This window comes from Ascidia mentula, chromosome 6 (genome assembly GCF_947561715.1).
Source record: "Ascidia mentula chromosome 6, kaAscMent1.1, whole genome shotgun sequence".
NCBI classification, from domain to species: Eukaryota; Metazoa; Chordata; class Ascidiacea; order Phlebobranchia; family Ascidiidae; genus Ascidia; species Ascidia mentula.
This window is the reverse complement of record NC_138571.1, coordinates 5,495,869-5,510,157: the sequence shown is the minus strand read 5'-3', so window position 1 is coordinate 5,510,157 and position 14,289 is coordinate 5,495,869. Positions and strand designations below refer to the sequence as shown.

The 14,289-nt window shown below is 38.2% G+C and overlaps 2 protein-coding genes across 2 annotated transcripts; both read left to right on the top strand.

The window, feature by feature from the left end:
• The first annotated feature begins 5,535 nt into the window (after positions 1-5,535).
• Positions 5,536-6,354, top strand: LOC145906988 (uncharacterized). Its single transcript, XM_082994433.1, has 2 exons — positions 5,536-5,771; positions 5,943-6,354. Exons 1-2 carry the CDS (start codon positions 5,536-5,538, stop codon positions 6,352-6,354), a joined length of 648 nt encoding a protein of 215 aa, XP_082850559.1.
• Positions 6,355-11,512: 5,158 nt separating this feature from the next.
• LOC145906987 (uncharacterized) lies at positions 11,513-12,457 on the top strand. Its single transcript, XM_082994432.1, has 2 exons — positions 11,513-12,055; positions 12,224-12,457. The coding sequence occupies exons 1-2, from the start codon at positions 11,513-11,515 to the stop codon at positions 12,455-12,457; spliced, it is 777 nt and encodes a 258-aa protein (XP_082850558.1).
• The last annotated feature ends 1,832 nt before the right edge of the window (positions 12,458-14,289 follow it).

The window sequence follows — 14,289 nt, the reverse complement described above, 5'->3', positions numbered from 1 at the left end:
TCCGACTATTGTGAATCCACTGTCACAAGTATATTGGACTATAGTGCCAGGTGCATTTACTGAGGCTCCTGTTGGGCGTGTGATTGCGAAAGTTGCATAAGGAATATTGACCGGGGTTGGACAAGCTGGGTCATACAAAATAGGTTTTATTAGTTTTTCGACGGCTTTGTGGGTTAAAATTATTGAAATACAGAAAAAGGATATAGAGCAATTTTTTTTTAGTCTTCATTCTACATTACAGTTTTCAACACAAATCCAAATACATTGTGCATCAGCAATGCTTAGAAAAAACAAACTCTTTTCACAGAAGAAACGATTTTAAATCGCAATCATTACCGCTCACCATTTACATTACACACGGGTGCACTATCTTTACTCCATGTTCCATCATTAAGGCAAGTTAATACCGAATCTTCTGGAATCTCATGTGGAGACTCACAGGTATACGTAACAGTTTCTGACGGGTCATAGGAATCTTGTATTGGTGAAAATATTCCAAAATCAGTTGTTGGTGGAGAAACACACACTGGATAAACACACAAAACGTGTTATTGCGACATAACAGTAGGACAAACATCGTCTCCTGAAGGTTGTTTCCAAATTATTTTAGGCGAGGTCAGAAAGCGTTTTTTTTAATATCTTACCATATTTTGAAGGATAATTACAGACTTCTTTATCATCATTCCAACAACATCCCCAAAGCTGGCATAATCGCCTGCAAAAAGAATTCTGGAATCCACGTATACACAACAAGTTTTGCACATATTACCTTGATGGACAAAAGAATACACCGCACAGAATATTTGTTTCCTCACATCGCAGGGAAGTTGAATCTAAACATGAATTTATTGATAGTATTTGCAAAAAAAAACAGTTTTCATCAAATATATGTCATAATTTGCATTCAAAGGAGACATTTTCACGGAAAGATGTCGAAAACAATGTAGATACTCTAACCACCTCATGGAAGGGCGATGGGGATCTCCCCGGTGCCCTTGTTCATGAGGGGGATTTCCCTCATGCGTGACAGGGTTAAACTAGCGTTTCGGGCATGTTTGTTGGAAATATCTTTCTTTCCGAACAAAAATGGTTAGCAAAGCTTTACAGAGAGGTATTTTGAAAGCATGCAAATCATCTTACTTAAACGAAGCGTTTGTTTCGTTCACTGTCTGCATCGACAATAATACACACGTCCTAAAGTTTTTAAAAAATAAACTAAATATTAGAGTTAATATTATTGCTAAGTCTTTGTGAAAACTTAGGTTTAGTAGCCAGACATGGTAAGGGGAAATCCCTTGTATAGAGTGGCCAAGATATATACTATTGATAGGCTATTGAAAACTGTTCTGCAGCGACAAACAATTAGTCAAAAATGGTGGACCATGTTCTCTGCGAAGAATAATTTTCAAACTAAAAACTTATATTTGGGGCATGGCCTGAGCTTAACAGATAATATGTGGATTGGCAAAGGCTACAAACAACGTTGTGATGATCGGTGTCATTCACTGGCACGAATTTTAGAACTTTACTGCTGCCACGCAGCTATTGTTGTAGCCTTATTTACCTTTACTCGGAGAAAATATTCAAACAACAAACATTTGTTTTAGCAAAAACGTCTTATCTGAATTTTTCGCAATACGGCAAATGTTCAAAGTAATCAGAAACATACATTACATAGGTATCAAAATTAATGACAAAGCTGTCTTACCATCGCGCGTTCGTGCGAGAAGCTCACATAAATTTCAACAACAATTTCCCTCACGTAAATATCTCGCCATAAAAGCTCTGTTTAGCTAGTTAGGTAATAAAGTCGTATAGCTGCGCATAACCAAAATCCCCAAAAGAATGAAATATATGAGAAAGATGACGCAGGGTGCCCGGTTAGAATATGAATAACCCACCACCAGAACAGATCACACACAAGCACATTTATATATTACCCCGTATGTTAAGACTTCTTACCTTTCCGGTAACATTGCATGAACGGATCGTTTGGTTGTTCGTCAAAGCAGCAATCTCTGCTTGTATAAACATTGAGTTTTGAAACAAGTTATTCAGATTATTAAATATTTTATCGACAAAACAATCATGACAACTCCCACCTTCTTTCACACTGTATGCGGGTGATAAAGCTGCTCGCACAAGCTTGTCTTCTTGCATACGACACAGCACAAGTCCTACCAGATGCTTCCGTCTCAAAGCAGCAAACCAACAACATGCACCAGGCAACGGCGCAAGTATTGAACAAACACATATTCAAGATAAATTGAACCAAATTTACCTTTACAATGAGTGTAACCTTACCCCCAACACAAAACTAAACACTAAGATTCGTTTATGCAGTCATTACGATGTGTGTCACTAAACGTTATGTACTTATTGTCGCGTTCTAATTCTGCCATTCAATGTTACGCTCTTCGTATATTCGTATCAAGTTGTCTAAACTTGTCGAGGTGCCTGTAACTGCAGTCTCTTTCAACCACAGCTATGTTAAACCGAAGCAACACATTATTATTGTATATATCATATCCCGTATTACAACCCGGTAAACAACAACTGCTGCAGGATATTAGAACAATGCCCATGGCACAAGCATCCGTTCGTATCGTATTTATGCCCATTGTTATAATGTTGGTTGAATATGTAAACAGCATTGCGCAACCAAACAACATGCAGTATTTATTATATCGCAAACACAAATTACCTCAGAGATTATTCAACGTCAAACGCATAAAAGCTGGGATCATCTGGTGTTAAATGAATACCAGCTACCTATGGTAAAAATAAACTACGTTAAATGACAAAAAATTGACATGTAACTGATATCTGAGTGAAGTATTCGTGTGTGCTTGGAATAGCGTATCGGTCTGTTTGAACTGCAGCCTTTAAACCCCTTTGTTTTCCATAAGAACTCCAACCGTCCGACGCATTTTGCATTGGTCTTTATAGTGTTAAAGTATCTGAACGTAACGGCGTTTCAATGCGCCGTTTCGTGTGGAGTCCCGCTGGTCATGACTATCAGGCGGCGGGAATTAAAGTGACCAAGCGCGTTAGTGATTGAGCGAGTAACATCTGCTTCTGTTAAGTACCAGTTAGTTAGTTAGGTTAAGTCGAAATCGTCTATAGTTGGGCGTCATGAGCAAACGGAAAACAGTAGGCGTTCACAACAGTGTGCGACAAAAAATGTCTGTCGTCGTTTCGGATGCCAGAAAGCTGTTGGGAGTTCTGCAGGAAAGCCTAAATCCGTCTGCGTTCCAGTTGTGAAGGGAATTAGGTTGGGAAACATGCGTGTTGCACAGTGGCCATCGCAGATAAGCATGTATCAAGAAATGATTGTTCATTGGAGGATTCTTGTGTTCTTTTCTATCATACTTTTTAAAGATCGTTTTATTAGGTCAAAGTAAAGGTTTTTTGAAGGTTAAGTGAATTTGCAATAATTTTTGTGTTATATAAAAAACATGAAAAGGTTATGTTGTTGTGTTATGCTAAGGTCATGTTTTACCTTGTAGAATCGTAGTGTAGCGCGCATCACTACAGGTGTTTGTAAAAATTTGCTGCCTCGATGTAAGTTGTATAAACTTTACTTCCATATAATAGTCACCCTATAATAACAGTCTAGAATATTGTAAACCCCAAAATGCTGCAGAAAGTTTACTATGCAATGTTGAACACTCTATGTATTGCACAAAAGCAATGTTGTAACTGGAAGTTTACTTTGTGCTGGTTTCTAACGTGCAAAACTTGATTATTTTGGCAGCGGTTGATAAGAATACATCAATTGGAACAGAGAATAATCATCGGGTAAGATAAGTGACAAGAACGCTTGTTAGGTGTAAGCGTTATCTTCATACTAGAACCAAGCATTGTTCTTTACAAATAAGAAAGACGATTGTTTTTCCCCTTCCCCGGTACAAAATAGTGATCGCCTGCTCAAAGATATGCTTGACCACATACATCAGTGTTTGTTAACTCAGTGATGAAGTTTGAATTGTAGAGAGAATATTACTAGTTTAATCTACGGGCAAAAATCAGTCAAATGCGATTTCGTGACCATAGTTTGAGGTGACAGTGCAACGATCTTATAATTACCAAGCTAAAATATTGCTACGTCTTCACCATCAAGGAAACAGCTGTGCTGTACAATATGTTCAATGCATGTGTGTGTAAGCAATTTCTGTCCCATGTGAACCGTTCCTTACGATGGACCGAAGCAGGCAAAGCGTGCACTTGTCACGCGATAGTAGTAAGACTAGAATGACCAAACGCTAGACTGTAATGTAGGCAGCCCAGACCAGAGGATATAATTTGCACTATAACATGAACTAGCACTTTAACTTCACATGGGAAATAGGAATTTCTTGCACGCACATGCATTGAACATATTGCACAACTCAGTCGTTGCCTTGATGGTGATGACGTAGCAATATTTTTGCTTCGTCATTATAAGATCGTTGCAACAGGAACTGTCATTTGAAAGTTCAGAACAAGGATATCCATTTTGACACCCTGAACAAATTATGTTGTTGTATAGAGGCAAACACCCGGGCAGTGCGATAACATGTTATAATTTGACTGGTGTTAGTGAAATAAACAAACTGCACTGTCTGACCCAATTAAACTGATTTTCCAAAGAGTTTGGCATGAGGTAATTCACTTGTGCTAGTAAGAAATTTAATCTATGTTAGGAACACTATTAACGGATTTACTCATAATTCTGAGAATAAAAAGGCATGCCCATGCCGTTGAAACGTATCGGCAAGAACTTGTCATCATCAGTTGTATAGATGACGCAAAAAATACGGTTCTGCGCCGTTTGCTGCGTATTTTCCGCCTCTGGGTGACCGATAGCAATAATACATGACGCAACCATCCACGAAAGACTTCTCCGCGATCTATGACGTCAGTTAGTCCAGCTCTACATACTCCTGGATATATTCCCGTCCAAATGCGTTATTTTCAACTGATGATGGCATAAGATTTTACCGAAACGTTAGATTTTACCGAAACGAATAAACAAAACATGTGAATGTTTTCAACTATTTAATCTATAATTTAATCGGAAATTCCTGTTGCTGCCAGGCATATTGCAATTAAAAAAGTACTGATCTTCTGGCATAAACGTACTGTATTCTTACGACGTTTTTTCTGCCATGCGGCGAGACTTCATCAGGTATTGCTGACGAAACGCATGGCAGACGAAACGTCGTAAGAATACAGTACGTTTATGCCAGAAGATCAGTACATTTTTAATCTATAATTTGATCGCCTTTAGCAAGACTAAAATTCTTGACAGTACTAGTCATGCTATATATGATAAGCTAGGTTTTCACAGCAAATTCCTTACTTTCCTTCCAGAGTGTTTTTAAAGTTCGCAAAGATAAAATCCGTGTCAATAAAAATCATTGAAATTCCTAATTGCGCACTTGGAGCAAGATATAAAGGTAAAGAATCTAAAAGAGTGTTTCAAAAATTTGCATGTGTGCAAAATTGCAAACAAAATGTTTTTGTTTCCAGTGAGAATCTCATATATACAAGATGAACCATGCCGGAGAAAAGTCTTTCCAGTGCAATGTTTGCGAGAAACAATTTAAATCGAAAAGTTCGCTTAAAGTTCACCTTCGAAGTCACACGGGAGCAAAACCATTTGAATGCAATGTTTGTGAAAAGACATTCAGTCAAAGTGGAAGCCTTGGGCAACATCTTCGTACTCACACGAAAGAGAAACCCTTCCATTGTGAAGTTTGTGAAAAGAGATTCACTACAAGTACGCAATGCAAAACTCACATGAGAATCCACACTGGAGAAAAACCTTACAAATGTGATATTTGTGACAAAAGCTTTATACAACATGGGAGGCTTAAGACTCATTTGATGATTCACACTGGATTGTAGTCTCAGAAATACCCTTGTAATATCTGCGAGAAACAGTTTACAAAAGAAGGCTTAAGGCTACATCTACGGACACACACTGGAGAAAAGCCATACAAATGTGACGTTTGTGAAAAAAGGTTCGCATATTCGGGGACGTTAAAGGACCACACTGCAACCCACACGAAGGAGAAGAAACATCAGTGCAACGTATGTAAGAAACTTTTCGGTAGAAAACATGGCCTTAAAGTTCATCTCCTCACTCACACAGGAGAGAAATCAAATAAATGTGAGATTTGCGAAAAGGATTTCAGGTTAAAACTTCATCTTAAAAATCACATGAGAGTTCACACTGGGATAAAGCCTCATAAATGCGAGGTTTGCGAAAAAAAATTTACAACTTTGGGTAACCTGCAGATACACACTCGGACACACACAGGAGAAAAACCAGATAAATGCAATGTTTGCATGAAACAAACCATATAAATGCAAAAAATGTGGAGACTCACTGAAAATATTCCAAAATCAGTTGTTGGAGGAGAAACACACACTGGATAAACACACAAAACGTGTTATTGCGACATAACAGTAGGACAAACATCGTCTCCTGAAGGTTGTTTCCAAATTATTTTAGGCGAGGTCAGAAAGCGTTTTTTTTTAATATCTTACCATATTTTGAAGGATAATTACAGACTTCTTTATCATCATTCCAACAACATCCCCAAAGCTGGCATAATCGCCTGCAAAAAGAATTCTGGAATCCACGTATACACAACAAGTTTTGCACATATTACCTTGATGGGAAAAAGAATGAACCGCACAGAACGTTTGTTTCCTCACATCGCAGGGAAGTTGAATCTAAACATGAATTTATTGATAGTATTTGCAAAAAAAAAAAGTTTTCATCAAAAATATGTCATAATTTGCATTCAAAGGAGACATTTTCACGGAAAGATGTCGAAAACAATGTACATACTCTAACCACCTCATGGAAGGGCGATGGGGATCTCCCCGATGCCCTTTCTCATGAGGGGGATTTCCCTCATGCGTGACATGGTTAAACTAGCGTTTCGGGCATGTTTGTTGGAAATATCTTTCTTTCCGAACAAAAATGGTTAGCAAAGCTTTACACAGAGGTATTTTAAAAGCATGCAAAACATCTTACTTAAACGAAGCGTTTGTTTCGTTCACTGTCTGCATCGACAATACTACACACGTCCTAAATTTTTTTAAAAATAAACTAAATATTAGAGTTAATATCATTGCTAAGTCTTTGTGAAAACTTAGGTTTAGTAGCCAGACATGATAAGGTGTAATCCCTTATCACCCGTCCCTGAGGTGGTTAGAGCAAGAAGGCATGTATTGATACCCAAAAATGTGTGTTGTGCCGGGATTATTTGTATAGAGTGGCCAAGATATATACTATTGATAGGCTATTGGAAAATGTTCTGCAGGGACAAACAATTAGTCAAAAATGGTGGACCATGTTCTATGCGAAGAATAATTTTCAAACCAAAAACTTATATTTGGGTCATGGCCTGAGCTTAACAGATAATATGTGAATTGGCAAAGGCTACAAACAACGTTGTGATGATTGGTGTCATTCATCTGCACGAATTTTAGAACTTTACCGCTGCCACGCAGCTATTGTTGCAGCCTTATTTACCTTTACTCGGAAAAAATATTCAAACAACAAACATTTGTTTTAGCAAAAACGTCTTATCTGATTTTTTCGCAATACGGCAAATGTTCAAAGTAATCAGAAACATACATTACCATAGGTATCAAAATTAATGACAAAGCTGTCTTACCATCGCGCGTTCGTGCGAGAAGCTCACATAAATTTCAACAACAATTTCCCTCACGTAAATATCTCGCCATAAAAGCTCTGTTTAGCTAGTTAGGTAATAAAGTCGTATAGCTGCGCATAACTAAAATCCCCAAAAGAATCAAATATATAAGAAAGATGACGCAGGGTGCCCGGTTAGAATATGAATAACCCACCACCAGAACAATATCACACACAAGCACATTTATATATTACCCCGTATGTTAAGACTTCTTACCTTTCCGGTAACATTGCATGAACGGATCGTTTGGTTGTTCGTCAAAGCAGCAATCTCTGCTTGTATAAACATTGAGTTTTGAAACAAGTTATTCAGATTATTGAATATTTTATCGACAAAGCAATCATGACAACTCCCACCTTCTTTCACACTGTGTGTGGGTGATAAAGCTGCTCGCACAAGCTTGTCTTCTTGCATACGACACAGCACAAGTCCTCCCAGATGCTTCCGTCTCAAAGCAGCAAACCAACAACATGCACCAGACAACGGCGCAAGTATTGAACAAACGCATATTCTAGATAATTTGAACCAAATTTACCTTTACAATGAGTGTAACCTTACCCTCAACACAAAACTAAACACTAAGATTCGTTTATGCAGTCATTACGATGTGTCTCACTAAAAGTTATGTACTTATTGTCGCGTTCTAATTCTGCCATTCAATGTTACGCTCTTCGTATATTCGTATCAAGTTGTCTAAACTTGTCGAGGTGCCTGTGACTGCAGTCTCTTTCAACCACAGCTATGTTAAACCGAAGCAACGCATTATTATTGTATATATCATATCCCGTATTACAACCCGGTAAACAACAACTACTGCAGGATATTAGAACAATGCCCATGGCACAAGCATCCGTTCGTATCGTATTTATGCCCATTGTTATAATGTTGGTTGAATATGTAAACAGCATTGCGCAACCAAACAACATGCAGTATTTATTATATCGCAAACACAAATTACCTCAGAGATTATTCAACTAAACGTCAAACGCATAAAAGCTGGGATCATCTGGTGTTGAATGAATACCAGCTACCTGTGGTAAAAATAAACTACGTTAAATGACAAAAAATTTACATGTAACTGATATCTGAGTGAAGTATTCGTGTGTGCTTGGAATAGCGTATCGGTCTGTTTGAACTACAGCCTTTAAACCCCTTTGTTTTCCATAAGAACTCCAACCGTCCGACGCATTTTGCATTGGTCTTTAAAGTGTTAAAGTATCTGAACGAAACGGCGTTTCAATGCGCCGTTTCGTGTGGAGTCCCGCTGGTCATGACCATCAGGCGGCGGGAATTAAAGTGAACAAGCGCGTTAGTGATTGAGCGAATAACAGCTACTTCTGTTAAGTACCAGTTAGTTAGTTAGTTAAAGTCGAAATCGTCTATAATTGGGCGTCATGAGCAAACGGAAAACAGTAGGCGTTCACAACAGTGTGCGACAAAAAATGTCTGTCGTCGTTTCGGATGCCAGAAAGCTGTTGGGAGTTCTGCAGGAAAGCCTAAATCCGTCTGCTTTCCAGTTGTGAAGGGAATTAGGTTGGAAAACATGCGTGTTGCACAGTGGCCATCGCAGATAAGCATGTATCAAGAAATGATTGTTCATTGGAGGAATCTTGTGTTCTTTTCTATCATACTTTTTAAAGATCGTTTTATTAGGTCAAAGTAAAGGTTTTTTGAAGGTTGAGTGAATTTGCAATGATTTTTGTGTTATATACAAAGCATGAAAAGGTTATGTTGTTGTGTTATGCTAAAGTCATGTTTTACCTTGTAGAATCGTGGTGTAGCGTGCATCACTACAGGTGTTTGTAAAAATTTGCTGCCTCGATGTAAGTTGTATAAATTTTACTTCCTATATAATAGTCACCCTATAATAACAGTCTAGAATATTGTAAACCCCAAAATGCTGCAGAAAGTTTACTATGCAATGTTGAACACTCTATGTATTGCACAAAAGCAATGTTGTAACTGGAAGTTTACTTTGTGCTGGTTTCTAACGTGCAAAACTTGATTATTTTGGCAGCGGTTGATAAGAATACATCAATTGGAACAGAGAATAATCATCGGGTAAGATAAGTGACAAGAACGCTTGTTAGGTGTAAGCGTTATCTTCATACTAGAACCAAGCATTGTTCTTTACAAATAAGAAAGACGATTGTTTTTCCCCTTCCCCGGTACAAAATAGTGATCGCCTGCTCAAAGATATGCTTGACCACATACAGTGTTTGTTAACTCAGTGATGAAGTTTGAATTGTAGAGAGAATATTACTAGTTTAATCTACGGGCGAAAATCAGTCAAATGCGATTTCGTGACCATAGTTTGAGGTGACAGTGCAACGATCTTATAATTACCAAGCTAAAATATTGCTACGTCTTCATCATCAAGGAAACAGCTGTGCTGTACAATATGTTCAATGCATGTGTGTGTAAGCAATTTCTGTCCCATGTGAACCGTTCCTTACGATGGACCGAAGCAGGCAAAGCGTGCACTTGTCACGCGATAGTAGTAAGACTAGAATGACCAAACGCTAGACTGTAATGCAGGCAGCCCAGACCAGAGGATATAATTTGCACTATAACATGAACTAGCACTTTAACTTATCACATGGGAAATAGGAATTTCTTACACACACATGCATTGAACATATTCCACAACTCAGCCGTTGCCTTGATGGTGATGACGTAGCAATATTTTTGCTTCGTCATTATAAGATCGTTGCATCAGGAACTGTCATTTGAAAGTTGAGAACAAGGATATCCATTTTGACACCCTGAACAAATTATGTTGTTGTATAGAGGCAAACACCCGGGCAGTGCGATAACATGTCATAATTTGACTGGTGTTACTGAAATAAACAAACTGCACTGTCTGACCCAATTAAACTGATTTTCCAAAGAGTTTGGCATGAGGTAATTCACTTGTGCTAGTAAGAAATTTAATCTATGTTAGGAACATTATTAACGGATTTACTCATAATTCTGAGAATAAAAAGACATGCCCATGCCGTTGAAACGTTTCGGCAAGAACTTGTCATCATCAGTTGTAGAGATGACGCAAAAAACACCGTTCTGCACCGTTTGCTGCGTATTTTCCGCCTCTGGGTGACTGATAGCAATAATACATGACGCAACCATCCACGAAAGACTTCTCTGCGATCTATGACGTCAGTTAGTCCAGCTCTATATACTCCTGGATATATTCCCGTCCAAATGCGTTATTTTCAACTGATGATGGCATAAGATTTTACCGAAACGTTAGATTTTACCGAAACGAATAAACAAAACATGTGAATGTTTTCAACTATTTAATCTATAATTTAATCGGAAATTCCTGTTGCTGCCAGGCATATTGCAATTAAAAATGTACTGATCTTCTGGCATAAACGTACTGTATTCTTACGACGTTTTTTCTGCCATGCGGCGAGACTTCATCAGGTATTGCAGACGAAACGCATGGCAGACGAAACGTCGTAAGAATACAGTACGTTTATGCCAGAAGATCAGTACATTTTTAATCTATAATTTGATCGCCTTTAGCAAGACTAAAATTCTTGACAGTACTAGTCATGCTATATATGATAAGCTAGGTTTTCACAGCAAATTCCTTACTTTCCTTCCAGAGTGTTTTTAAAGTTCGCAAAGATAAAATCCGTGTTAATAAAAATCATTGAAATTCCTAATTGCGCACTTGGAGCAAGATATAAAGGTAAAGAATCTAAAAGAGTGTTTCAAAAATTTGCATGTGTGCAAAATTGCAAACAAAATGTTTTTGTTTCCAGTGAGAATCTCATATATACAAGATGAACCATGCCGGAGAAAAGTCTTTCCAGTGCAATGTTTGCGAGAAACAATTTAAATCGAAAAGTTCGCTTAAAGTTCACCTTCGAAGTCACACGGGAGCAAAACCATTTGAATGCAATGTTTGTGAAAAGACATTCAGTCAAAGTGGAAGCCTTGGGCAACATCTTCGTACTCACACGAAAGAGAAACCCTTCCATTGTGAAGTTTGTGAAAAGAGATTCACTACAAGTACGCAATGCAAAACTCACATGAGAATCCACACTGGAGAAAAACCTTACAAATGTGATGTTTGTGACAAAAGCTTTATACAACATGGGAGGCTTAAGACTCATTTGATGATTCACACTGGATTGAAGTCTCAGAAATACCCTTGTAATATCTGCGAGAAACAGTTTACAAAAGAAGGCTTAAGGCTACATCTACGGACACACACAGGAGAAAAGCCATACAAATGTGACGTATGTGAAAAAAGGTTCGCATATTCGGGGACGTTAAAGGACCACACTGCAACCCACACGAAGGAGAAGAAACATCAGTGCAACGTATGTAAGAAACTTTTCGGTAGAAAACATGGCCTTAAAGTTCATCTCCTCACTCACACAGGAGAGAAATCAAATAAATGTGAGATTTGCGAAAAGGATTTCAGGTTAAAAATTCATCTTAAAAATCACATGAGAGTTCACACTGGGATAAAGCCTCATAAATGCAAGGTTTGCGAAAAAAATTTTACAACTTTGGGTAACCTGCAGATACACACTCGGACACACACAGGAGAAAAACCATATAAATGCAATGTTTGCATGAAACAATTTTCCACATCAACAAGTTTAAAGCTACACGTTCGCATCCACACCGGAGAAAGACCATATGAATGCCTTGTTTGCCAAAAAACATTTATTCAGTTGGGAGGACTTAAAAAGCACCGACTTACTCACAAAAAATAAAACCTAAATAAATGTCTTGATTTGTGAGAAGAAATTTGCTATCTTATCGGCATTACATAGTTTTGGTAACAGAACACATTCCACAGCAAACAGGAGATGAGTTAAATTCGAAAATTTTAATTTTTAATTTATTTTCTGTTCTTTTCTATCTCAGTTTTCATTTGTTCATCATAATCCTTTAAATTATGTTTTGTTTGTTGTTTTGTATATGTTGACAAAACGTTTCAAATAATAAACATAATTAGGCTTGGCTTTTTTGCACATATAATTAGGCTTGTATTGTAAACAAGCACGTTGCAACTATTTTCGTAACTACACTGATTATGGCGATCGTAATAAAAATAAACAATAAACCAATGACTACTTCTATTGTTTAGAATTGTTATATTGCAGTCGTTTTGACAACTGCAGGAATTATTGCTTATATTGATTCATGCGTTGTTTGAAAAGAAGTGGAGGGAACATTATTAGTTTAATCCACGGCTAATAAGCAGAAATTTGCTTAAATTTTGAACCATATTAGTCTGCACAAAATTATTCCAATAGCCAGCGGTACTGATAATTTTTCATATAATCAATTCCACATTTTGAAGGCGAATTCGTGACCAAAGTTTCATGTGACAGCGACGGTCGGAGTTCAGATCAAGTATCACGGTGTTTACAATCATTTTTAAACCCTTAACAAATTATGCTGCTGTGTTACTCAGGCAGTGCGACAACATTTTAGTTTTAAAATTTTGTTTTAGTTCACATAATTTTTCGTATGTAACACTATCGAACTACGTAAGTCCGTAGTGGTTTATCGTATTTCATCGACAAATAGACCACCCTTCTTAAAATGATTTGTATTGATTATGAGTAAAACTCTGGTTTCTCTTCACACGCATAAATCTTTCGGCTTTTACTAAAGATTGCCTTTTCCGAGGTATACTCTGTTCTACGAGTCGTTTCTGTTTATTAATATTCTGGTTGGTGAAGGACAGTGATCAAAGGACTTTACCATATTATTTGGAACTCCTTTCGAGACGAGAATTGCTAACCGTTATATGAAAGTGCAGAGGAGGCTTGAGGTCACTTGTTTAGTTAGCCCGGCCCTTTTTAGGGCTACTATATTGCTTTGTAGTAGCGGTGAGCGGCAAGTGGCCAGCGTGTGTTTTGTTTATTTGACACACAATTTTGTTGCGAGATGGATTTTGCCAGAGCTGTAGCCGGGCCAAGTGTGGCGGCTCTTTCTGTGCCAGGAACTAATCCGTTCGATACAGACGAAAATCTTGAAGTGGACGCCCGCTTTAATCCGGGCCTGAAACGTCCAGAAATACACCTACTATTACGCCAATTGAATGTTCGCTGGCGAAATACCCTAGAAGGTATTTATCAATACCCTAATGGCAGAGTCAAATTTTTTTGCCCGACGATGGAGAAAGCCCGAAGTTTAGCCATGACGTTAAGAGCAAGTGGCAAACCGGTTTACGCAACCGCGCACTGCGAGGACGAGGAACGGGTTTTTTTAACGAGGGTCCCCCCGCGCGCCACGATGCAATCTCTACTTGCATATTTTTCGAAATACGCCCCGACACTTCGCGGATGGAAGCTTTTTGATGACTTCGGTCTATATGGAGGCAGACGAGTTATTGTCATGAAGGCCTCAGTGTTAAGGGAGAATCCGATTCCCGAGCGTCTACGCCTCGGTAGAACATTTGTTGAAATTAAATATAACGGTCAGCCCAGAAAATGTGAATTTTGCGCTGAAATGGGCCACACGAAAGGCGATTGCCCCAGCTTCGCGAAGCACGTAGAAGACCGTAAACGGGCCGCAGCTGCAAAAGGTGGCA